The 25230-nt window shown below is 42.4% G+C and overlaps 1 protein-coding gene across 1 annotated transcript in view; it reads left to right on the forward strand.

Moving 5' to 3' along the window:
- Positions 1-25230, forward strand: part of RGS22 (regulator of G protein signaling 22) — a 147388-nt gene that overhangs the window by 105693 nt on the left and 16465 nt on the right. The window contains 4 exon segments of the mRNA XM_049772955.1: positions 8680-8841; positions 12360-12539; positions 17616-17768; positions 23750-23848. Of these exon segments, the coding sequence (XP_049628912.1) occupies positions 8680-8841; positions 12360-12539; positions 17616-17768; positions 23750-23848 (594 nt within the window).

The following is a 25230-nucleotide window of genomic DNA, read 5'->3' on the forward strand; positions in this document are numbered from 1 at the left end:
TCGCTATAGCAAGTACTTCCAGTGCTATGTTGAATAGGAGTGGTGAGAGAGGACAGCCTTGTCTTGTGCCAGAATTTAGAGGGAAGGCTTTCAGTTTTTCTCCATTGAGGATAATATTTGCCACTGGCTTGTGGTAGATGGCCTTCACTATATTGAGAAAGGTTCCCTCCATTCCCATCTTGCTGAGAGTTTTGATCAAGAATGGGTGTTGGACCTTATCAAATGCTTTCTCTGCATCTATTGATATGATCATGTGGTTTTTATTTTTCTTGTTATTGATGTTGTGTATTATGTTGATAGATTTACGGATGTTAAACCAGCCTTGCATTCCTGGGATGAAACCTACTTGATCGTAGTGGATGATCTTCTTAACGAGGCATTGAATCCTATTTGCCAGGATTTTGTTGAGGATCTTTGCATCTGCATTCATCAGTGATATTGGTCTGTAATTTTCTTTTTTGGTAGCGTCTCTGTCTGGTTTAGGTATCAAGGTGATGTTGGCTTCATAAAAGCTATTTGGAAGTATTTCTGTTTGTTCAATTTCATGAAAGAGTCTTGCCAAGATTGGCAGTAGTTCCTCTTGGAAAGTTTGATAGAATTCATTAGTGAATCCATCTGGACCTGGGCTTTTGTTTTTCGGCAGACATTTGATTACTGTTTTAATTTCATCAATGGTGATGGGGGTGTTTAGATATGCTACATCCTCTTCCTTCAACCGTGGAAGATTATAAGAGTCCAAGAATTTATCCATTTCTTCCAGGTTCTCATTTTTAGTGGCGTAGAGTTTTTCAAAGTAGTTTCTGATTACCCTTTGAATCTCTGTCATATCAGTAGTGATCTCTCCTTTTTCATTCCTGATACGAGTTATCAAGTTTCTCTCTCTCTCTTTCTTTGTTAGGTTTGCCAGTGGTCTATCAATCTTGTTTATTTTTTCAAAGAACCAACTTCTGCTTTCGTTGATCTTTCGGATTGTTTTTTGAGTTTCCACTTCGTTGATTTCTGCTCTCAGCTTTGTTATTTCCTTCTGTCTTCCTATTCTTGGGTCCTTTTGTTGAGCATTTTCTAGTTCTATTAGCTGTGTCATTAAGCTACTCAGGTAAGCTCCTTCTTCCTTCCTGATGTGTGCTTGCAAAGCTATAAATTTTCCTCTCAGTACTGCTTTTGCTGTGTCCCATAAGTTCTGAGAGTTTGTGTCTTTATTGTCATTTGTTTCCAGGAACCTTTTGATTTCCTCCTTGATTTCATCTCGGACCCACTGGTTATTGAGCATGAGGCTGTTTAACTTCCAGGTGTTAAAGTGTTTCTTCTGAGTCCCTTTGGAGTTCACAAATAATTTCAGAGCCTTGTGGTCAGCGAAGGTAGTCTGCAAAATTTCTATCCTCTTGATCTTATGGAGGTATGTTTTATGTGCCAGCATGTAGTCTATCCTGGAGAATGTCCCATGTACATTGGAGAAGAATGTGTATCCAGGTTTCTGGGGATGGAGTGTCCTATATATATCCACTAGGCCTCTTTCTTCCATTTCTCTCCTCAGGTCTAGTATATTCTTGTTGGGTTTCAGTCTGGTTGACCTGTCCAGTGTTGACAAAGCCGTGTTAAGGTCCCCCACAATTATTATGTTGTTGTTGATATTATTTTTCAGATTTGTCAACAGTTGTATTAAATATTTTGCTGGCCCCTCATTCGGTGCATATATGTTTAGGAGAGTGAATTCTTCCTGCTCTACGTACCCCTTGATTAATATAAAATGTCCGTCTTTGTCCCTTACAACCTTCCTGAGTATAAAGTTTGCATTATCTGATATTAGTATGGCCACTCCAGCTTTTTTATGGGTGTTGTTTGCTTGGATAACTTTTCTCCAGCCTTTTATTTTGAGTCTATGTTTGTTCTGACTATTCAGGTGCGTTTCTTGTAGGCAGCAGAAGGTTGGATTGAGTTTTTTGATCCATTTAGCCACTCTGTGTCTCTTAACTGGTGCATTTAGTCCATTGATGTTGAGAGAAATAATTGTCCTGGGATTTAACGCCATCTTTATTTCAAAATTTGGTGTGTCTTTTGGGTAGTCTTGTCTTAGATTAGGTCTTTCAGTTTTTCTCTTAAGACTGGTTTTGTGTCTGTGAAGTTTCTGAGCTGTTTTTTGTCTGTGAAACCATGTATTCTTCCATCAAACCGGAAAGTGAGTTTTGCTGGGTATAGTATTCTGGGTGAAGCATTCATTTCATTCAGTCTTGTCACAATATCCCACCACTGCTTTCTGGCATTGAGCGTTTCTGGTGACAGGTCTGCTGTAAATCTCAGGGAAGCTTGCTTGAACATGATTTCCCCTTTTGATCTTGCTGTTTTCAGAATTCTGTCTCTATCTGTGGGATTTGTCATTGTGACTAGGATGTGTCTTGGGGTGTTTTTTCTGGGGTCTCTTTTGGTTGGTACTCTTCGGGCATGCAGGATTTGATCACATATATTCTTTAGCTCTGGAAGTTTCTCTTTAATGATGTTCTTGACCATTGATTCTTCCTGGAAATTTTCTTCCTGGGTCTCTGGGACTCCAATGATTCTTAAGTTGTTTCTGTTGATCTTATCATAGACTTCTATTTTCGTCTGTTCCCATTCTTTGACTAATTTTTCCATTGTCTGCTCATTTGCTTTAAGTTTTTTGTCCAATCTCTCCTGCTGTATGGAATTGTTATGTATCTCATCTTCCACAGCACCAAGTCTATTCTCAGCTTCTGATACCCTGTCCCAGAGCTTATCCATTTTGTCATTCACTTCGTTTACTGACTTTTTCAGGCCTGTTAGTTGACATGTTATTTCAGTTTGGAGTTTTGTCATTTCTGCCTTCATATTTTCTTGGTTCTTATTAGTGTTCTGTTCAACTCGATCCATGGTTTCTTGGAGTCTGTTGAGCACCTTCCATATTGCTAGTCTAAAGTCCTTATCTGAGAGGTTGATTAGTTGTTCAGTCATTATCTGGTCCTCAGAATTGTCATCTTCATTCTCTATGTCTGATGCTGGCCTGCGTTGTTTCCCCATTGTCACACTTGTATTGTGGGTTTTTCTACGTGTTGTGGTGGTATTCATTGTCTATATGATGTAGGCAGCACACTCCTCTGGCTCCTCCCTTTCTGGATGGGCTGACTTGCCTCTAAGGGAGGGGAGTCCTCCGTGGATGAAGCCTCACACTGGGTCAAATCTTAGGCCCGAGCATGCAACAGAGAAGACAGTCCAGAGAGAAATGTTTGCTTCTGTGATATAGCGCCGTTCTTAGTGTGATTTTTCCTTCTTGTTGCAATGGAGTTCTTTCCTTAGAAAGAGTGCACGGCCGTGTAGCGAAGCGGAGCGGCCGTGCTCCTCTGAGCCTCTTTTTGCCCCACTCACAAGAGTTTCACGCAAGAGGACAGTAGACAGACATAGACAGGTCACACTCACAGTCTTTCACAGCTGAGCCCCACTGGGCCGGTGTACTTTCGCGGATTTTCCCCGCCTGGTGTCACACACAGGGAGCCAGCTTTTGCAAAGGTTAGCCGTTTTTTATGCTCTGAAGTCCCTCCCTGAAAATGGCGTCTGGGCGAGCGAGGTTTCTGGAGGCTCTTTTTGCCCCACTCGCAAGAGTTTCACGCAAGAGGACAGTAGACAGACATAGACAGGTCACACTCACAGTCTTTCACAGCTGAGCCCCACTGGGCCGGTGTACTTTCGCGGATTTTCCCCGCCTTGTGTCACACACAGGGAGCCAGCTTTTGCAAAGGTTAGCCGGTTTTTATGCTCTGAAGTCCCTCCCTGAAAATGGCGTTCCGGGATGAATCTTGAGAGAAATGATTGTTGCAACCTGTTCAAGAAGAAGTCCAATTCATTTTTTGCCTCTATAGTTAAATTTCTCGGGCTGTCTAGGGCAGAATCACCCTCCAACGTTTTAAACAAATTAGACAGTTCTGCATTTGGGATTCCTAGCGCAGGCCGGAGCCAATTCACGTCACCTAAAAGTCTCTGAAAATCATTAAGTGTTTTGAGGTTTTCTTTTTTGATGGAGATTTTTTGTGGACGTATAGACGTTCGGTCCAAAATAAAACCCAAGTATTGATATGGTGGCATAGTCTGTATCTTTTCTAAAGCTATTTTCAGTCCTGCTGTTTGCAAACAGTCAATAACAAAAGAATATACATCCTGTAGATCTGTTTCATTGTTCATTGTGATAAGAATATCATCAGTATAATGAAAGATCATGGCTTGAGGAAATCTTTCTCGAGCAGGGCTCAAAATCTTATCTACAAAAAATTGACACATTGTTGGGGAATTCAGCATGCCCTGGGGGAGGACAGTTCATTGGAACCTCCGGCAGGGATGGGTATTGTTTATAGAAGGAACTGAGAATGCAAACCGGTGTTTATCATCCGGGTGAATAGGAATATGGTAAAAACAGTCTTTCAAGTCAATTATGACTAGTGGCCATTCCTTTGGGATAACTACAGGTGATGGTAAACCTGTTTGCAATTTTCCCATGGGTACCATAGATATGTTTACTGCTCTCAGATCCATCAACAGTCTCCATTTTCCGGACTTCTTTTGTATGGTAAATATAGGCGAATTCCATTGAGAAAATGAAGGCTCAATATGCCCTAATTCTAGCTGTTCTTCCACTAATTCTGTTAGCACCTTTAATCTATCAATTTTAAGGGGCCACTGACCTATCCAAATTGGTTCATCAGATTTCCATTTTATTTTTATCGGTGCTGGGTTCTTTCTGTCAGTGGCCCCTACCAAAAATTCTGAGTTTTCATTTCAGGAGAAGTTCCAGACTCTTCTGGAGCTAATGGGATGTGGAATTCAGCTTTCCACTGCTTATGTAGGTCGCGACCCCACAGAGAAGGTGAGAAAGGGCCCACATGAGGTCTAATTATGGCCTTTTGATTTTCTGGGCCGTGAACTACCATAGTCCTTTTACTTAACAGACAGGAACTTAAACCTCCTACTCCTTCTAGCGAGTATGGAATTTCTTGTAGAGGCCAATTTTCTGGCCATTCCTTATCAGAAATTACTGTGATTTGCGCCCCGGTGTCTATCATTCCATTAAAGGGTCGCCCCTGAAAGTGAAGTTTAATCATCGGATTTTCCTCTTTAAATTTAGTAACCAAAGCGATAATTGGGTTATGGGCGGCCCCTGGATCTGTGCTTCCAAAACCTCCAATTCGTGTCTTATCTGAAGTCCCAAATTTGACATACGGCACTATTACTATCTGGGCAATTGCCTCCCCCTTTTTGAAAGTCCAAGTATACGGTACCGTAATTACTACAACAATTTCTCCCTTTGAATCTGAGTCAATGACACCTGTGGTTACTGATATACCCTTTACATTGAGGGAACTTCTGCCGAGAATCAATCCCATTGTATCTGGTGGTGGCGGGCCCACAATGCCAGTCTTTAACATGAAAGGGCATGCTCCTGGGTAAATTGTAATGTCCTCTGGGCAAGTTATGTCGAGCCCAGCGCTCCCCGCAGTCGCATGAATTAATTCGCTAATTGTGAGCAATCTTGGGCTGGGCTCAGAAGAAGTATAGTTTGTGGACTTTGCCCCTGATTTGCACGGGCCTGGGGACTGGGGTTCAAAGGCCATTAAAACAAGAGAGGTGAAAGCTTGCACCACCTCTGGCCAAGGCCCAGAACTAAAACTTTGTTACAAAAACCAAAAACCTCGGCCTCTTCAAAAACTTATTAAAAGTCTAAATTGGAAACGGAGGAGAAAAAAGACTGTATTTAAAGTGGACTGATTTTCTAAAAATGACCTTTGGCTTGAATTTGGATTTCGACTTTGGAAATTTCGAACTGAACTTTTAGTTTAAATCACTTGAAACTCTGAACATCCATAAGCTGCTTCCAAAGTGCGCCCGGAGGGAAAAATAAGGCAGCGGTGAAGCCCCTCCAGCATCAGAAAAGTGGCCGAAAACTTGCTTGCAAAGTGCGCCCAAAGAAAAAAAAAAGCTGCGAAAAGCTCCAAGCGGCTGGGCTCGGCTCAGCTCGGCTCGGCTGGGATCGGCTTGGCTGGGCTCAGCTTTGCCCGGAAAAGCGAAAAACCTGGAATCCTCGCTCCAGATCACAAACCGGCAGCGGAGCCTGGAACTACGGAAGAAAGCCACGTGGTAAGATCAGCGTGGGACAAACCAACATCTGAACTTTAAAAGTTTACAAAAGCCACGTGGTGAGATCAGCGTGGGACAAATTAATCTAAACTATGGTTTTAGGTGTAGAAAATTAGTGGGTAGTAATATTTTACTCATAGTTGGTGATGGAATAAGTTTTAATTAGTTAGTGGTTAAAAAATAAAAATATAAGGGAGGTAATACAGATTAGCCCATTTTAACATCTAATTTCTAACCACCTGCATCTTTGTCTTAGTCATTTTCTTTATGATTTAAATGTGTTTTGTTGTCTTTCAAAGTTAATATTTTCAATTGCAAAATGTTTTACTGTGTATTTTAATGTACTTAGCCTGTTTTTAAAATGTATGTTATGCATGTATGCTGCAGTACTTGTGTATAGAAAAGTTATAGGAACAATGAAGTTCCCCTAATATAGTTTAAAAGTATAGGAACATGAAAGTTCCAAAATAGTGCTTGGTAAAAAAGCATTAATAAAATTTTAGGTTACAGGTGTAAAGTATATTTTGCAAATAATATGTTTTTGAAAAGGGCTGGTATATTAATTTTCACTTTATTACGTTGGCGCATGAAAATATTTAAAAAAGGGGGAAATGTGGTGTACCCCAAGACCCACCCATATCTGGGAGGAGTTTTGGGAACCGGATAATAGGTGTTACTACCTGCAAGACCTCCCATTTCTGGGAGGGGTCTGGAAAAGGATAGATAAACCTCTGAGCCAGGGGATTCGGGCCTTTTGCCGTTTCTCTCTTGGCCCGGCTTGGCTTCCTGGCTTTTGGATCTTTGGGCCGCATGGAGCCCAAAGGGAAGATGGCTAACAGGAGATAAGATGCAGGGCTAGCAAAATATAGCTGTGCTTAAAAGGTTGACATAGGCCACACACCTGTGGTGGCAAGGGCATGAATAAAGATGATTCTTCCTGATGGCTGCGTGTGAGTGAGTAATTTCACCTGGGCCTGGAACTCGCCGGCTGCATGGAGGTTGCAGAGCCACGTGGGCTGGATGGCATCCTTCACCATCCAGCCCCATCGTTATTTATTTAACACAACACTCCCCTTGTTTTGGCTTGTTAGATTCAGCTGCAAGACATCACCGAAGAGCTCATGCTACAGAAACAAGAGAGGAAGATTGGTGTCTGGAAGGCAAGTGGCCCTTTCTTGTAGTCTGAAATTTTCTTCTTGGGGCCACTGGGTGGGAATTCCATGCCCCAGGGCAGGCATGGCTATCTAAGCACCCCAGATCCTGCAGTTGCAGAGTTTGGAGCTCAGGAGAGCTAGGAATCTATCCTAACTCCTCTTCTTGACCTGTTCAGCTCTATAGCATGTGTTTGGACTTATAAATATGTATTTTCCTTTCTTTTGCTTTTGATGGCTTTCCAGGGACTAGCCTGTGTTGCTTTATCCCCGAGAATTGATGATGATCTTAAATGGAATGAGGTATATGCAGAGGAATCCAGGTCAAACTTAGAATGACCTTTGAGCTCTAAGGAGAGCTAGCTCTTTTCAGCAGTGTTTTACCTCTCTCTTGTGAGGCCTTGGCTAGAACTGGCCTTGCTACACCTTTTCTTTTGAGCCCATGAAATGCATTTTGGATTTATCCCGCCCTGTGTTAAAGACAAACTGCACCCTAGTGGACCCCTCAACCCACAAGCAAACAGGAAGATTTCTTCAGATTGTAGAGGCTTGTCCACTGTGGGGATCCATATACTCCAAGACACCCCTTCTCTTGAAAAGAAACTGTTCTTGGGCTTGTCTTTTACAATTCGTTTATATTCAGTGCTATTGTACACTAGATACCAGAATATTTTCTGGTGAGTTTCATGATAGGCTTTGTTAAATTACTAACTGTTAGCACCTTCAGAAGCAGGTCTTAAGGCCCTGCTGTTGGGTTTTGCAAAAACATCAGGAGCTTAATGATCCTTTGTTCTACTTTTGGTTCTAACTGTAATGTGAGGTCAAATGCGGTGGGGTTAGGACCCCTCTGCCTCAGTGACCAAGTGAAGATGGTGTTTCCAAAAGTGGGATGTGCAGGCCCTACCCTCCAACCATCCAGAAAGCTGACAGTAGCACCATTGGGGAGCCTCCTGCTGGATTGCGTAGAGAAGGAAGACTTTTTCCAAGGGGGCACTTACATTTTAAGTCAAGATAATTAATTGATCATTTTCTCTAAAAATTTTGGAAAAAAATCCAAGAGTTCAACTATGTTTACTTATTCGTAGAGTAAATTAAAAATTACTAGAGGGGTTGGAGGAGTGAAAGAGGCATTTGCCTTTCCCACTGACCCAGATTCAATTCCCAGCATCCCATATGGTCCCCAAGCAGTATCAGAAATGATTTTTGAGTGTAGTGCCAGGAGTAGGCACTTTGCACCCTGAGCATCACCCAAAAACAAATACACAAATAAAAAGTGGGGAGGATTAGATAGAAGTGAGTGAAGAGAACAAGACAGACTTTAGCCCAATAATTGACTTGAATTCATTACTCTTGAAAACATAGCTCATTTTCTGCATTGCGTTTTCTGTCTGGCCAGCCTGTGGAGAGTAAGTGGATATCTTCATCTGGTGAAATCATCGCTTTCCGTAAAGCATTATTGAATCCAATCACCGCCAAACAATTTCAGCGATTTGTGTCTCTAAAAGGAGATTTATTGGGAAATGGGGTACTCTTTTGGCAAGAAGTACAAAAATATAAGGTATTTTATTGGGAGCTTGGGGGGACGTCCTGTTTCGAGGAGAAAATAATGCATTAATATATCTATTTTATCTTAAGAGATTTTAAGAATTAATAACTAATTAACATATTATTAACATATCTATATTATTATTTTAAGTCAATAGATTTTAAGAATTAAGAATATTAACATATTAGTGTGTTTGTGGAAAAGATCTGTATAAAATATTCCAATTTTCTCTCTTTCTACCAATATGGAGGAGACATTTATATTTTTATTATTATGTAGGGAAGGGTATTAGTGAGCTCAGAAATTATGTTGTTGGGTTTTTTTAAGGTATTCCAAAGTTATAATCTAATAAGAATGTCTCTGAAAAATTTTTGCTTAGTTTTTGCATATAGAACCTCTATAAACATACTAAATGCCTGTGTCCTGAAAATAGCTCTATTTAATATTTTAATAAAGAAGTCTTTATAGGAATCCCTCCCAACCATGTTCACAATGAAAGTAACCAGAGACCACGGATTACAGATAAACAACCTAACACAGTTGAGAGTGGTGTTTGATAGGATTTGTATATGTAGCAACGAGGGCTCACCCTAAAAGTCTGCCTGTACTCCCAAAAGAGTAGGAACCTAGGGACAGTGATGGTGGGATATCACATTATCACTGACTCGAGTTTACTGATTAATGGAATGTGATGAGGTTTAAAATACTGCATGCTTGTATGTGTGTGCTCTAAGGAAGACTGGGAGCATGTGTTTACTCAACAGCTGAGCACCTGAAAAGACCCAGGTTAAATTGTGAGGTGGTCCTTCTGGCTCATCCCCTCCAAGAACAGGCAGTATCCCTTCTACGGGATGGGGACACAAGTCACTAACTTGTGTGAACAGAGGGATGGCAGGACTGTAAGGTGTATGTGGAAGCTTGTGAGACTAGCTTGGATGGAGGTGGGCTCAGGGAAATTAGCTTGGCTAGAAACTTTGGCTGTAGATATTCTAAGAGGGCAGATAAGTAAGTAGAGATCCATTCTTCCCAATTCTCCCCTTTCACCCTCAGAATTTCAAGGATGGCTAGAAGACCATTTGTCTGCACTCCCCACACCTCAGAGTCCATAATTATAACCAGACTCAGGAAAGAATTCTATGTTATGATCTTGTTTGCAGTGCCCTCCCAATAAAACCCCGTATTTCCAGTAACATACCAACCACATGTGTTGCAAACAGGCTTTTCCTGAAGGATGCTCAGTGGAATAAAAAGTGTTAACTTGGGGCCGGAGTGATAGCACAGCAGGTAGGGCGCTTGCCTTGTATGTGACTGGTCCAGGTTCGATCCCCAGCATCTCAATCCCATATGGTCCCCCGAGCATTGTTGGGAATGACCTGAGCGCAGAGCCAGGATTAACCCCTAAACACCGCTGATGTGGCCCCAAAACCAAAAAACAGTGTCACCTGTTGTCACAGGTACCAATGATACCAAGCTTCTTTCACTCATACCACCTGTGCCAAATCTTAAGTCAGACCTCTCATGGCAAAATCCAGAACTTTTTTTCTTGAACTGTGTCTATATAACATGGATGACTTTTTTGGTCGAGAATTCAGTTTCCAAAGCCTGTGTGATGATGTATCTTAACGTAGTAAGTAATGCCATCATTCCAGCTAAGCTTTCACCTTCAATTCATTTTATATTATCATATTTATTTCTCATTATTATTGTTTTATTTCATTGGGCCTCCCAAGTAATGCTGGCAGCTATATGGGCCACCAGGGCCATACTTGGGCAATGCTGGGGTCACCAGCTCTCCACCTGTTTTTGTTTTGTTTTGTTTTTGAGCCACACCCAGTGGCACTCAGGGGTTACTCCTGACTCTGCACTCAGAAATCACTCCTGGTAGGCTTGGGGACCATATGGGATCCCGGGGATCAAACCCAGGTCCATCCCAGGTCAGCAGTGTGCAAGGCAAATGCCCTACCATTGTGTTATCACTCCAACCTACCAGCTCTACACCTGATTGTCCATCAGGGGCCATGGGTGCTCAGAAGAGAGTTTCAGGGCTCTGGTCTACCCAGTCTGTGCTCCAACCCTTTGAGCAATTAGCCTGGCTTGCCTCTTTGTTATTTTTTGTTTATTGTTTGTTTTTTGGGGGGGAGGGGGTCACACCTGGCAGTTCTCAGGGGTCACACCTGGCTCTGCACTCAGAAACTGTTCCTGGCAGGCATGGGAGACCATATGGGATGCCGGGATTCAAACCACCATTCGTCCTGGATTGGCTGCAGACAAGGCAAATGCCCTACCATTGTGCTATCTCTCTTTGTTTTTTAAAAAGAGTACCCGGAGGGCCGGAGGGCCAGGACTTAAGACACTTGCTTGCATGTGGCTGACCCCTGGGCATCACCTAGGATCCCCCAAGTTTTATCCTGAGCACCACCTAGGATCCCCCAAGCACCACCAGGAGTGACCCCTAAGCACAGAGCCCAGGAAGAAGCCCCAAACACCACTGGGTATGATGACAAACTTTAAAAATAAAAGAAATCAAAGCCCTTCATCTGCACCATGACACCAAGCTTAGTTAATATTTTATCACCATATGAAATGCTTCCATATAGAGGACTATATGATGGTAACTAGAGAAATGCAGAGCCTAAAAGATGCTGTCAGCAGGTAGAGCCATGGTACGTTGAGGAGGGCACTTGCCTCCTCAATGCTGAAGACCTGGGTTTGATCCCTGGCATTCCATATAGTCCCTGACCCACCACAAGATATTTCTGAGTATTGTTGAGTCAGGAGTAATCCCTGATCAATTCCAGTGTGGGAAATAAACAAACAAACTAACTAACTAACTAACTAAAAGAGATGCTATTGGCCAACTTGAAGTGCCTCAGCACTCTGGTTCCTTTTGCTTCCTAGAGCCTAAACCACCTGGGCCTGAAGCAGTTCTGTCTGAGGAAGCCTTGGCTCCCACCCATTCATAGGGTTGTTTTGTGTCCCAGGACTGTATCTGTCTCTATTCATATCATGACAAGTGTGCCCAGGCTGCTTAATATGTTCCTAGGCCCCTGGCCCAGAAGAGATGCAACTTTTCTGGGGCAGGTCCAGTGACCTGGGCCTAATTCAGTTTATAGTTAAGAAATGGAGGCACAGTGGCCTCTTCTTGCCTTGGAGAAGTTATGATAAGGTGGAGACAAAACCTGTATTGATTAAAAAAAAAACTGCTGTCTTCAGTTCCTCAAACTCTAGTCATGTTTGTTTGGCTTTGGACACTACACCTGGTTCTTTGCTGAAGAGGGTCAGGGATTAGGGAAACCCTAGGCTGTGCTGGGGATCCAAACAGGGGTGGGTTCCATGCCAGGCAAACACCTTACCCACTGTGCAATCTCTCTGGCAGGGAGAGACTCTTACAGGGAGTCTTAATGGGCTCTAGTCCCCTCTCAGTTGAATTTAAATGTCTGTCTGGACTGAAACCTATGTGCCTGTGAGTTGGTCAGGCATTGCCTCACAGGGGTTGTATCATCTCTGTTGTCTTTCCCCTCCTCGCACAGGACCTGTGCCATTCTCACTGTGATGAGGCCACCATCCAAAAGAAGATCACAATGATCATCAACTGCTTTATTAACTCCACAATCCCCCCAACTCTACAAATCGACATCCCACAAGAGCAAGCCCAGAAGATCATGGAGCACAGGAAGGAGCTGGGACCATATGTGTTCCGAGAGGCCCAGGTGAGACAAGGCCTTCAAGTTGAGTCAACAACTGGATGTTCCTTGAGAACTCTGGGGGCTCTCATATTTGGAAAGTCATTTTTTGTTTGTGTGTTATTTGGGGAAGGGCCATACCTGGTGGTGCTCAAGAGTTAGACCTGACTCTACTCTCAGGAAGTACTCCTGATGGTGCTCACGGAAACCATACGGGATACCAGGAGTTTAGCCTGGGTCAGCTATGTACAGGACAAGCACCCTACCTGCTGTGTGCTGTGCTGTCACTTTGGTGCCAAGTCCACTTTTTGTTTATTTTGTTCTCATTTGGGAGCCACAACAGGCAATGCTCAGGGGTTACTCCTGACTCTACATTCAGAAATCACTCCTGGCAGTGCTTGGGGAAACAGATAAGATATTGGGGAGGGAACTTATCCTCAGTCCACTGCACACACACTGTGCTCTTGTTCTGGCCCGAGTTCCAATTATTTTAAAACAAGTAAACAAGTAAATATCTGTTCTCTTCTATGAAAGCTGCTGCATGGAGGCCACAGAGCCAGTTACTTGTACTTTTGCTGCTGCTGCTACATAGTAAATTCAGTGATTATAAGTCACTTCCAATTTTAAAATTTGTTTCTAGTTTCTAAAACTTCAGCTTATCCTTCCTTCCTTTTTCATCATTCACGTTTCTTTTTAAAAATATCTGCTGCCACTAGTGTATAAAAAATATGCATGTCTGAAGATTTGCGTATTTATCTGGATGGGAATGTTATCCTGATCACAGAATCAGAAAACAGATGGGTATGCCTGGCCCACACAAAAGTCCTTCAGTTAACCTGCTTGAGTTAAACTCTTATTTTTTTTGATAAGTAGTTGGAAAACCTGATTTGGCGAGCAGAATTTATTTGCGTTTTGAAAAGTCTATTAGTATGTTCTTGAAAATGATTAAGAAGAATACATTTCCATAGGGGTACTTGTGAGGACCCTGGCGTGACTGCAGCAATAGGAAGGAGAGATTTGGGGTATAGGTGTCTTGGGGCATGAAAAAAAGGCCATTGTTCCTTTACATGATTGGGGAGGCAGCTATGTTCCCAGGCCTCAAGGAGCTAAAAGTGGCCTTCCAACCCACATGATGCATTAGGAGAGGCAGAATTGGGGAGGAATGATAGAGCACATGAGAGAGAGAAGCGGAGGAAGCCCAGGAATAGAACACTGGTCTGTCCCAGCTAAGATCTTGGGGACTCCTTAGCCCAGCCAACGTTTGCTAACAACCAACCAGAGCTGGTCTGACCTGAGAGAGGGTTTCTGATGGTGAAAGTCAGGGGCTACTTCCAGGCTGAGCTGGCTGCTTTGTGCAGGTGGGCAGATGGCACTCCTTCTCATAGCCCCTTCACTCAGACCTTCTACTTGACTTTCTAAAGCAGAGGCCTTAAACCTGGGACAGGGAGCTGCTGAAGTTCACAGACGATTTCTTAGGAAACCTCACCTCCCACCAAACCACATCTTCCCTCCAGCTACCTCAGCACCTCAGAACATTTTCCCTTAGGGAAAGGTGCTGATCTGTCCCGTGGGAACCTTGGTTTCATCCCCAATACTTCATGTCCTCTGAGTACCAGCTGGTGTGGTCCCCAAATCAAACAAATGAGAAACCAAGTACTTGAGAGCAAGAGAGTTAGTACAGGGGTTAAAGGTCTCACTTTTTGGTAGGCAGCCAACTTGGCATTCATCCTCTGCTGACTCAAGAACTGGGATTAGGGACCAGAGCAGTGGAGCAAGCTGTAGGGCATTTGCCTTGCAGGCACTAACCTAAGACTGACCTGATGGTGGTGTGGTTTGATCTCTCTTTGACCCATATGACCCCCAAGCCAAGAGTGATTACTGAACGCATACCCAGAAGTAACCTGAACATCACTGGGTGTGGCCCAAAAAGCAAAACAAAAAGAAAAAACAACAACAACTGGGATTAGCACTGGATGTATCCCAAGACCCTCAAGGAAATAAACAAAAAACATACCCTACACTGAGCCCATTGTCTTCGTCATCTGAGATTCTACCAGTGTTTACCTTTCAGCTTTCTCACAGTGCAACCTGAGTTCTGTGAATCACCAGACTTCTAGCCTCAGAGACACCCCAAACTATCCCCTCTGCAGCATGCTCTGGAGCCACTTTGTCAGTTGTCCATTTCCCCTCCCCCGGACCTCTCAGAACCAAGTCCACTTTCCTTTTTTTCCAGCCACAGCTCTCACTTCTGCCTCCTCACTCAGGACCTCCAGAGCTCCAGGCCCATATCTGAAGTAGCCCCAATGCCCTGCTGGCTTTCTCTGACCTCCCATTTAAGCAGGAAATGGCTGTGCTGGACCCAGTCTCCCACCCAGGCTGTGAAATGGCCACAAGGGCATCTTTCTTGGTGACTTGCCTGGCCTACTTTTGCCACCAGTAGCAGCAACTGCATTTCTGAACCTAGGAACGAATGCTGTGAAGGAAAGGAGTAAAAGTCAGCGATAGTTGAGAGCCAAGTTGAAGGGTTGGGCCTGATTGTAAGCAAAGAGCCTCAGCCTAGCCCATTTAGGGAGAGTTTTCAGGAAAGTCTCTACTTGTCTCCCCCCACTCCCCCCCCCCACATATCTGCATCCCTAAGTGCTTGAAAGTTTACATTAGCCCTTTGTCTGCAGGCCTAAACTACTGCCCAGTTTCTGAGAGTGAGAAAGAGAGAGAGACACATGTGTGAACATTTTCCTGCTATCCTAAAAGTATGGTGATTTTCTCACAGTTCTGCAAGAACTAGATGGTTTTTATCCTTAATATGACATTAGTAGCCCATAGCTTTCCCTGTCACTCTGGGAAGAGTAGAGTTTTGTGTCTTCTAGTCAGAAAATCAAGTTCCCAGTGTAAGGAGGACCTACTTAGAAGGGAATGACTGTATTAGAGAGAGGAGGGAGTGGTTTGGGAAAGGAAACCAAGGTCAGCAATTGGTCAGTAGATGAAGAGGGTGAAAAAAGTAAATTTAGGAGATGAGACTAGAACTAGATTAGTACAGAGCCAGGAGTAACCCCTGAGTGCTTCCGGGTGTGCCCCAAAACAAACAAACAAACAAACAAAAAAGTAAAGTTCAGATGAACACTGAATATTGTAGCAGGGAATTAGCTCATAAAATGAGTGGTAGGTAAATAATGTAAATAAAAAATATTTTTGTTGGGGGGGGCACACCTAGTGAAGTTCAGGGTTACTCTTAGCTCATTGCTCAGAGGACCATTTCAGGTGATATAGGTGGCACCATTGATTGAACCTGGGGCTTCCAAATGCTTTACATGTGCTCTAGCTCCTTGACCCATCTCCCAGTCCCCTGAGAACAAGGTTAAACCTGCATTTCACCAGACAAACCATCTCTAGGGATTTGTACACAATCCCAAAGTAGCTGTCGAATTCGATGACAAAATTGTGTTTTAAAAATACATAATTGGAAGGCCCACAATAGCACAGTGAGTAGGGCATTTGCCTTGCATACAGCAAACTTGGGTTTGATTCCCTCGCATCTCATAGAGTCTCCTGAGCCTGCCAAGAGTAATTTCTGAGCACAGAGTCAGGAGAAACCCCATAGCACCTCAGGGTGTGCCCCCCACAATAAAACCCCCACAAAAAGTAAATAATTGGTGTGTTCTACTTGGGGCATGTCATTCCTATCTTTTTCTTTATGGCGTTCCCTTCTCTCTCTCTCTCTCTCTCTCTCTCTCTCTCTCTCTCTCTCTCTCTCTCTCTCTCCTCTCTCTCTCGTCTCTCTCTCTCCTCTCTCTCTCGTCTCTCTCTCTCTCATCTCTCTCTCGTCTCTCTCTCTCATCTCTCTCGTCTCTCTCTCTCTCTCGTCTCTCACTCATTCAGATTTTCCAAATATAAAACTATTTGAATTCCCAAAAAGAGAAGCAAGAAATTAAGAGAATTACTCATGATCTTCCTATGTGGCCGAGGGGAGCAGTGAAATAAACCCATGCAACACTCCTTGAACACGCCAGCATTCACTTTTTAGAAAAAATAACAAATTCCTCCTTCCCCATGAAGAACTGGCTTAGAGCCTAATGGGATGGTTCATTTTCCTCCAGGGCATTCGGTAGAGGCCATTCACAGCACCAAGATGTTGGGCTTGATCTGATGCGGGCAACTCCTACCTCTTGGAAGTCAGGTTTGCCTCTGGAACTAATGGGAAAACTTGGCCCAGGGACATGAGTAACGCAGCTTATCTCCATAAATATCACAATTAATCACTTAATGTGGAGTGTCCTCATAGAAAGCATTTGTCTAGGATTCCACTCTGCTTTTTAAATGTTCTTTTCTTGCTCTCACATAAAAGAAAGATTATATCATTTAAAAGTTACTCAAGATTTATTCATAGATCTACAGCTTTGTTTAAGAGCTTTTCCAGAGGCAAAATGGTATTTCCTTTCGCTAAAAGAAAGAAAAGGGGGGTGGTGAGAGGAGTTTCCCCATGAAGTGCATAGGAGGGAGTGCTGGCATCCAATAGAAAGTTCGGGAGAGGGGTTTGCAGATCAACCAGTATATGTTTTAAAAGAAAACATCAATTTCATATTTATAAAGTCCTAATGGATTCTTTATTAATACAATCAATTGGTTAGGGAAACATAAGGAATAAAGTGACTTTTAAGTGTGTTTAAGTGTATTTTTTTTTTTTTTTTTTTTTTTTTTTTTTTTTGGTTTTTGGGCCACACCCGTTTGATGCTCAGGGGTTACTCCTGGCTATGCGCTCAGAAATCGCCCCTGGCTTGGGGGAACCATATGGGACGCCGGGGGATCGAACCGCTGTCCGTTCCTTGGCTAGCGCTTGTAAGGCAGGCACCTTACCTCCAGCGCCACCGCCCGGCCCCTAAGTGTATTTTTTAAAAAGAGAGAGACTTCTTGTTGGTAGTAAAAAGCCATTGATGATAAGCATGTGTTGAGCCAAACTCCACCAAGAAGTCTGGAGACAATAACTAGCGGAAACATGCTGGATGTTGAAGATAGAATCGTGAATCCATTATGATAGTGAATTAGGTTAAATTAGTACATTTGTATAAAATTATAATCGGAGACATGCTTTCTTTTTTATATATACAGATGACAATATTTGGGGTCCTGTTTAAGTTTTGGCCTCAGTTTTGTGAATTTAGGAAGAATTTAACGGATGAAAAAGTTCTGAGTGTTTTAGAGAGAAGGCAGACAGTTAAGCAGAAAAAGAAATCGGTGCTGGAAGATGAAAAGTTTACAAAGGTAAGTCGAAACTCATTTGGAGTTGACTCATGATTTCTTAAAAGCTTTGCCATTTAGGAGAGTTGATAGAAGATTTTTGGTGTTGGAGGCACACTTAGAGAATATACACTCTAGAGGCTTTCAAAGCTGGTTTTGGATTTGGCTTGGATTGGAATTCCTGTGAATGCATCTCAAATGCCCCCTTTTCTATGCAGGCTTCCTTCTTGGCCTGATCAAATATGTCACAACCCCAATTCTCACTAAACTATCGATTTCACAGTCACTGGAAACTCTCCACTTGGGTGCTTCTCCCTCTCCTCTTCTGCTGGCCTAAGGTCTGTGGTCTGAATTCATAGGTTCATTTACATATGTTTGCCCCTGATTGGTCTCTTGAATTCACTTAACTCCCAACTATCCCTGAAGGAGATCTTTCCCTATTTGCTTTTCTCCTGACTGACCCAGGAGTAAGATCTAGCATAACCCACTCCAGTTGTATCCTTGCAGCAGCTGAAGGCTGATGTTCATCTTTTCTCCTATCTGACTAGTATTCCAGGATGGGCCTGTAGACCACAACTTCTTTAGCATCTCATCTGCCACTAGACACTTGGATTGTTTCCAGCACTAGACTATTGCCAGTAATATCACAGATGTGATCCTGGGAGTTCTACCTAGGATATGTGTTGCTGGATCCTATGGACGATCCATGGGGAATATTTTGAAAGATCTCTGGACTTCTTTTCACAAAGGCTTCACCAATACCCATTTTCACTTTGAGAGTAAAGGATTTCTTTTTCTCCACACCTTACCAGCACTTCTCATCTCTGTCTGCTTGACAAGGGGCCTTTCTACTAGTGTCAGGTGGCATTTCCCTGTCCTTGTGAATTCATTTCCCTGAGTATCTGTGATAGATGGGTATCTCTCTATGTTCCTGTGGACACTCCTGTGTCTTCTTTGGGGGAAATGCTCTGTTTGGTGTCTCCGCCCTAGTTTTTTGATAGTGAGTTTTTTGCTTCTTGAGTTTTGTGAGACCCTCCTATATCTTGAATATCAGACATGTAGTGTTTAAATGTTCCCTCCCATTCACTAGATTGTCTTTTCATTTTAATGATAGTTTCTTTTACTTACGGGAACTTTTAAAATTTTATTATTATTATTATTATTATACTGATTTGAAAAGTTTTTATAATACAATCATTTTAGACATTTAATATTCCAGCTCCAACCTCACCACCATTGTGACCTTCCTTTTACCAATGTTCCCAGTTCCCCCCCTCTTAGTAGGACAAACAAATTTACTTCATATTTATTTTACAATAAAAAAAGCACATGGAATCATCAAAAGTTAGATTAATAAGGGGCCAAAGTGATAGTACATCAGGTAGTGTACTTGTCTTGCATATAACCAACCTAGATTTTATCCCCAGAACCCCAAATCCCTGGAGCACCACCAGGAGTGACCCCTGATTGCAGATTTGGGAGTAATCCCTGACCACTAAAGGATATGGCCCAAAAACAAAACTAAAAAAAAAGGATAGAGCAATGGAATTACATTTGTGAAAATAGTTGTACTTCACAATGGTGTCACTAAAGTCATAGTCTGAGGGTTTAATGAGCTAGTTGGTGCTATTTGAGCCTTGTGTGTTATTGTTTTTACTCATTGAGCTTTGTGGTCTTGTATGCAACTTTCCCATCATCTTTGCTGTGCGTCTACTGAACTATCAGTACTATGAAATATGGAGGGATCTATGGAGTGATTTGGTGACATGGTGGCTCGGTGGCTTGATGAGGTTCAGTTGAGAAGCTGGGCCATTACTATTTTGGAAGATATCAAATGTGGGTGGGGGCTTCTATGCCTTCAGGCAGAAGGGGGTATCTACTTGTCTCCATTCTTTAGAAGATCTCAGAGTTCTCCTGGACTGTCTACCTGGAATAATACAGTGACATCATGTTCTTTTGTAGATTAATTATGGAGCTGGACCACTTCTATGCGGAAGATTTTGGGTGTGGGCTGGCAGCTGCTGAGTCTCTTGGAGTGAGGGGAAGGGTAGGGTGAATGCAGAAGAAACATTTTAGTTTTATATAATCACATTTGCTTAGTTTTTCTAGCTGCTGGAGTCTAGTCCCTAAACACCCCAGATCCTGTTTGCCAGATCCAGTTTTCAATGTAACTTTATGAATCTGGGTCTAACACCTCAGTTGAATCAAGGCAGCTGGGTTTAGTTTTGGTTTATTTTATTTTATTTTATTTGTCCTCTGTCCTTTCATCCCTCTCCTTTACTCTCTCTTTTCTCAATTTTACCTAATTGCTTTTATTCTGAGGATGCAATCAAAATGGAATTTTCCCCATGTAACTTGAAGAGTTTTCATTTTTTTACTTAACACAAATGCTCATAAGATTCTCTGAGTGGTGTTTTCCACAGTTTGTGCCTTTTGTTGGTGAGTGCTATGCTCTGGTATCTCTGTGCCTACTTTAACTGTCTACTTTTTGGGGTCTATTGGGGTCATGCTTTGTATGGACAAGCAAATATTAATAGCTGCTGTCATTGGCCATTTGCTTCCCATTTTTCCATGTACAAAAAGTGCTACGGTTAAATGCCTGTAGATGTCTCTGTGGTCACATGTGGAGCTGCTGAGTATCAGTGCATATGTGTTTTTAGTCCAGTTAAATGCTTTCTTCCCTTTGCTGTTATTTTAGTACTCTTGTTTCATAATAGCTTGGTTGAAATTGAACTCACATACCATAGACCTCACACTTTTTAAAAGTGTATTTTGTTTTGGCTTTAGTAGAATCAGAATTGTGCAACCATCACTAAGACTTAATTTTAGAACATTTTTATCACACACACACCTCTCCCAAAAGAAACTCGATTCCCATTAGCAGTTCCTCTCCTCTTCCTGTAACTCACAGAAAACACTGATCTATTTCTGCTGTTTCCTATTTCAGATCAATGAAATTATACAATAAAGAACTTGCTTTGACTGGCTACTTTTCCTTGGTCTGTTTTCAGGGATTGGCATATTGTAACATATGTCTGTAGTCCTTTCATCATCAAATAATAAGTCACTGTATGGCTATAGAAGATATTGCTTACCCTTTCATCTGTTGGCATACATTTGGATTATTTATGCTCTTTTGACCATGATAAAAAAACACTACTATGAATGTTCTCATGCAACATTGTGTATTGACAAATCATTTTATTGTCACTTGTGGAGGGTGGAGAACTTGGAAATGAACTCGCTAGCACATATGATAACTATGTGAGGGGCTGCCAGACTCCTCCCAAACTCTGACCCAGCTTCACTCTCTTGGAGGTACATATCTGTGTTTCTCATTCTTTCTTTCTCATGGCTGCCTCTATCATGGTATTCAAATTAGTCTCCTTGTAGACAGCTTAGAGTTGCATCACAGTTTTTTGGTTTGTTTTTTTTTTCATCTGCTCTGCCAGTCTGTCTTTAAATAGATGTATTTTGTCTCTCTTTTATAAAAAAAAAAATGAGAGTTGACATATAACATCATATTGTTCCCAGGTGTACTAAATATTGATTCCATGTTTGTATAAATTAGAAGTGATCACCATAAAAATATCTAGTTAACATCCATCATAAAGACAGTTACACATATTTTCCACATGATGAGAACTTTTAATAACTCTCTTAGCTATCAACTTTGCAATACAGTGTTATGAATGGCCATCATCAAACACTGTAATATGTTTCTGTGACTAATTTGGAGCTAGAACTTGTCCTTAAACCCCTTTACCTTTTCTGTCCAGCTTTTCATGACCACCAATCTGTTCTCAGTATCTTGAACTTGAACATTCTTTTAAGATTCTACATGTAACATCATATAATGTTTTTCTCAGTGCTCTCATAGTCCAACCATATTTTCAGAAAAAAAAATCCACCCCCCCTTTTTTTTATTAGGGAGACATATCTGGAAATACACAGTATTATTCTCAATTTGGTGCTCTGGGATCTCTCCTGACAATGTTCAGAGGAGCAGAGCATTAACCCCAGGCCTCCCGCTTGCAAAGCATGTGCTCAGCCATCTCTCTGGCCCTAAGAAAACTCCAGGGCATCTACTTAATGGTGGAATAATATTCCACTACATGTACATATACACTTTCTCCCTTCTTATTTCTTTCTTTTCTTTCCTTTTTTTTTTTGGTTTTTGGGTCACACCTGGCAGCGCTCAGGGGTACTCCTAGCAAGCTCAGGGGACTCGTCCTTCTGCATGCAAGGCAAACACCTTACATCCATGCTATCTCTCTGCACCTCCCTTCTCATTTCTTACATTGATGTAGTGCCAGTGTCCAGGGATTGCATATATGGTTGTGAAATTCAAGGGGAAATGGGGGGGAGTGATTAGCTTGCATGGTGGTAGCGGTGCTCACACATACTTTGCTATGGTGCTCTGGAGGAAACATTTGTCATAATATTGGGGATGCCACCCAGAGGTGACCACACTTAATGAGTAGATGGGGCCAATACTGTAGGGGTGAATTCACAGCCTCACAGATAAGACAGGCTGCTCTGCCCTTAAGCCACATGCCCTGGTCCTCTGCCCACGTTTCTCTCTCCTTCATTCATCAGCAGACACTGGGGTTGTTTCCATGTCTGGTCTTTTGTAAATGATGCTGCAGTCAGCAGGGTGGGAAATGCATTGGGGGGGGGGGGTTCTTCCTTCACAGAAACTCTCAGGAGTGGAGTCAACAGGTCCTCATATGGCAGTTTTCCTTTTTAATTCCTCTGGAGGGAACTTTATACTGTTTTGGATAGTACAGGAATGAACACCAATCTCATCATCAGTGTAACCTTCCTTCCACCATTATCCTGTTTCCCACCACCCCCCAAGCCTTCTCCATTGGCAGACACAAGATAATTTATTTGATATGGCTTGTTACAATTAAATGGTAATATAATTATTGGGGGAAATATTTAGTAAGAGAAATGTTGTGAAATCTGCTCTACCTCACATTGGGGTCATTAAGTTTGTTCTCTGAAGGTTTACTGAGCAGTTTGCTGCTTGTTGAGCCTTCTGTGTTGTTTTCATTTTGTGAGCTTAGGTGATGTCTCTGCTAATTTCCCATCTCATTTTGTGCATTTCTACTGAGCTGCTAGTATCAAGGAATTTGGAGGAGTCTTGTGGCAGCAAACATTTCAGAAACTCCAGGATCTGTGGAGCTAAGCTATCAGCTGGCATGTTTGTTGATGGCTTTAGGATGTGGGTATAGCTGCCAGGGTTTTAGGAAGTACAAGGTGAAGGAAGATTGGCCACCATCACTTTGAGCATGCCTCAGGGTTTTCAACCCCATCAACCAGCATACATGGAGTTAGAGTCAATTTGGTGTCTCTGCAGAGATCAGTGATGATACAGAGAAGTTGGGTCTCGGGCATGGGCCAACTGTGGAGTGTAGATGTAGTTGCTGGAGCTCTTGCAGGGTGAAGACTTAGCTTACCCCCTCCCAAGAGTTTTGGTAGGCACTCCAGAATTTTCAGTATATCCATGACTTTTAGCAACTTGGCTGGCTTCTCTACCAAGAATAGTGCCCGTCTGTGGAGCTGGCCAATAGATTTACCTGGCAGAGGCTGTGGGATGTGGTTCCATTGCTTACTTTTTGTCTTCTTATCACCGGACATTTTCTATTGCCTGGCTTGGTTTCTCTTGGTCCCATAGAGGAGTGAAACCCAGGATTTTTCTTTCTTAGTCTGATTTGTTTCACTTAGCATGTCCTACCCACCATTCCCTTTACCTCCAGCAGAGTCTAGAATATTCCCTTGTAGTCAGAGAGAACAGCTTCCACACCCCTTCATTTGTCCTGGAATGGTCTGGCTCCCTGTCCCAGCTCTATGTGGAGATCAGACATTCACCCAAAGCTGCTGTACTCCATACCTTTAAATCTTGCACTTTAGGAGTGACTAAGATGGCTCCTCACTTAGCAGAACACTGTTCATATGAAATAATGTACTTCATTTGGAATCTCTTTATGCCATTACAGGAGAGCTCAAAACATCGTGGAAGTATTTCAGGGTCTGCACCCAAAGCTGGTACATTGAACAGTGATACAGGACTGGGCATGTCAGTCTACGGAAAGCAGGTGAGTATAACAAATGCCACCTCTCCTGTGGATGTTGCACCAGAGAAAATGCGTGACATGTCAGACCAAGAAGTGGGAGCTGGTTTGAACAGAAGGTTAACATTTTAACATTAGGTGCATGAGACATAGTATAGCTGGGAGGGTGCTTGCCTTGCATGTGGCCAACCTGGATTCAATTCCCCCCACCACCTTTGGTTTCCCAGAAACCAAAAAGCAATAACATTTAACACTCAAGTGTCTAGAAGGGAATTTCCTTGAACCTTCCAAGAAAGCATAATTTGGAAGCTAGTCTTGGACATTATCATTGAGGAAAATTATTTCCTGAGCCCCCAGGAGAATTCTATGGCAGAGGCTGGAATGATGATGTGGACAGGCTACAATCAGTTAGAGAGAACCAGAGACATGATCTATGTGCTGAGTCTCTGACTGAGCGAGAAGAAAAGAATGTCCAAGGCCTTTGTCTCAAGTTTTTATTTCTTTGAAGAGGTCATAAAATTAAACAACGTGTGATAATCTATTTAAACATTTACAGCTTTAAGTTTATAGACACAGTAATGCACTGCCTGAAATCTCACAAATTTAATTTATGTGTATTTTAAAGACCCATGTGGAGTGTTTACCTCTTGGAGATTGAACCAGGTCTGATGCGTATAGATCAAACGCTGGACACCACACTATCTCTCCAGCCTCAGAAGTATTTACTTCCTAATATAATAATAGGGTGATAAACAGACCCTTTGGGTACTACTATTAAGGACTACCAAATCAGTGCTGGATAATAGCACAGTGGTAGGGTGTTTGGCCTGCATGCTGCCAACACAGGACCAACCCAGGTTCTATTCTTGGCATCCTATATGGTCCCCCAAGCCTGCTAGGTGTGATTTCTGAGTACAGAGCCAGGAGTAATCCTTGAGCACTGCTGGGTGTGACCCCCAAACAACAACAACAACAACAACAACAAACAAAATCGGTTAATCTACCCTGTTAGTTTTAACAGATAGACTATGAAGCTATTATTGAGAGAATAAAATGCCCAACTTTGGGGAATCATTAATTCTGAGGAATGGTGTTAAGTGCAAAAATATGGAAGTAGAGATACCAAGCTTTTGTCTCATTTTTATTTTTTGTTTTGGGGTTACACCCAGCAGTGCTCAGGGCTTACTCCTGGCTCTGTGCTCAGGGATCATTCCTAGTGCGGAACATAGGTGATATTGGGATTGAACCTAAATCACCCACATGCAAAGCAAGCACCTTACTTCCTGTCCTATTTCTCTGGCTCCTCCCATTGTCATTTTCACTATTCTTTTTAAGTCAGTACTCGGGAAGCCTGAAATAAAAATTACCTAATTTCTTTAAGCCCTTTTCCTTGTCTATTAAGAAGA

This window comes from Suncus etruscus, chromosome 5, assembly GCF_024139225.1.
Source record: "Suncus etruscus isolate mSunEtr1 chromosome 5, mSunEtr1.pri.cur, whole genome shotgun sequence".
NCBI classification, from domain to species: Eukaryota; Metazoa; Chordata; class Mammalia; order Eulipotyphla; family Soricidae; genus Suncus; species Suncus etruscus.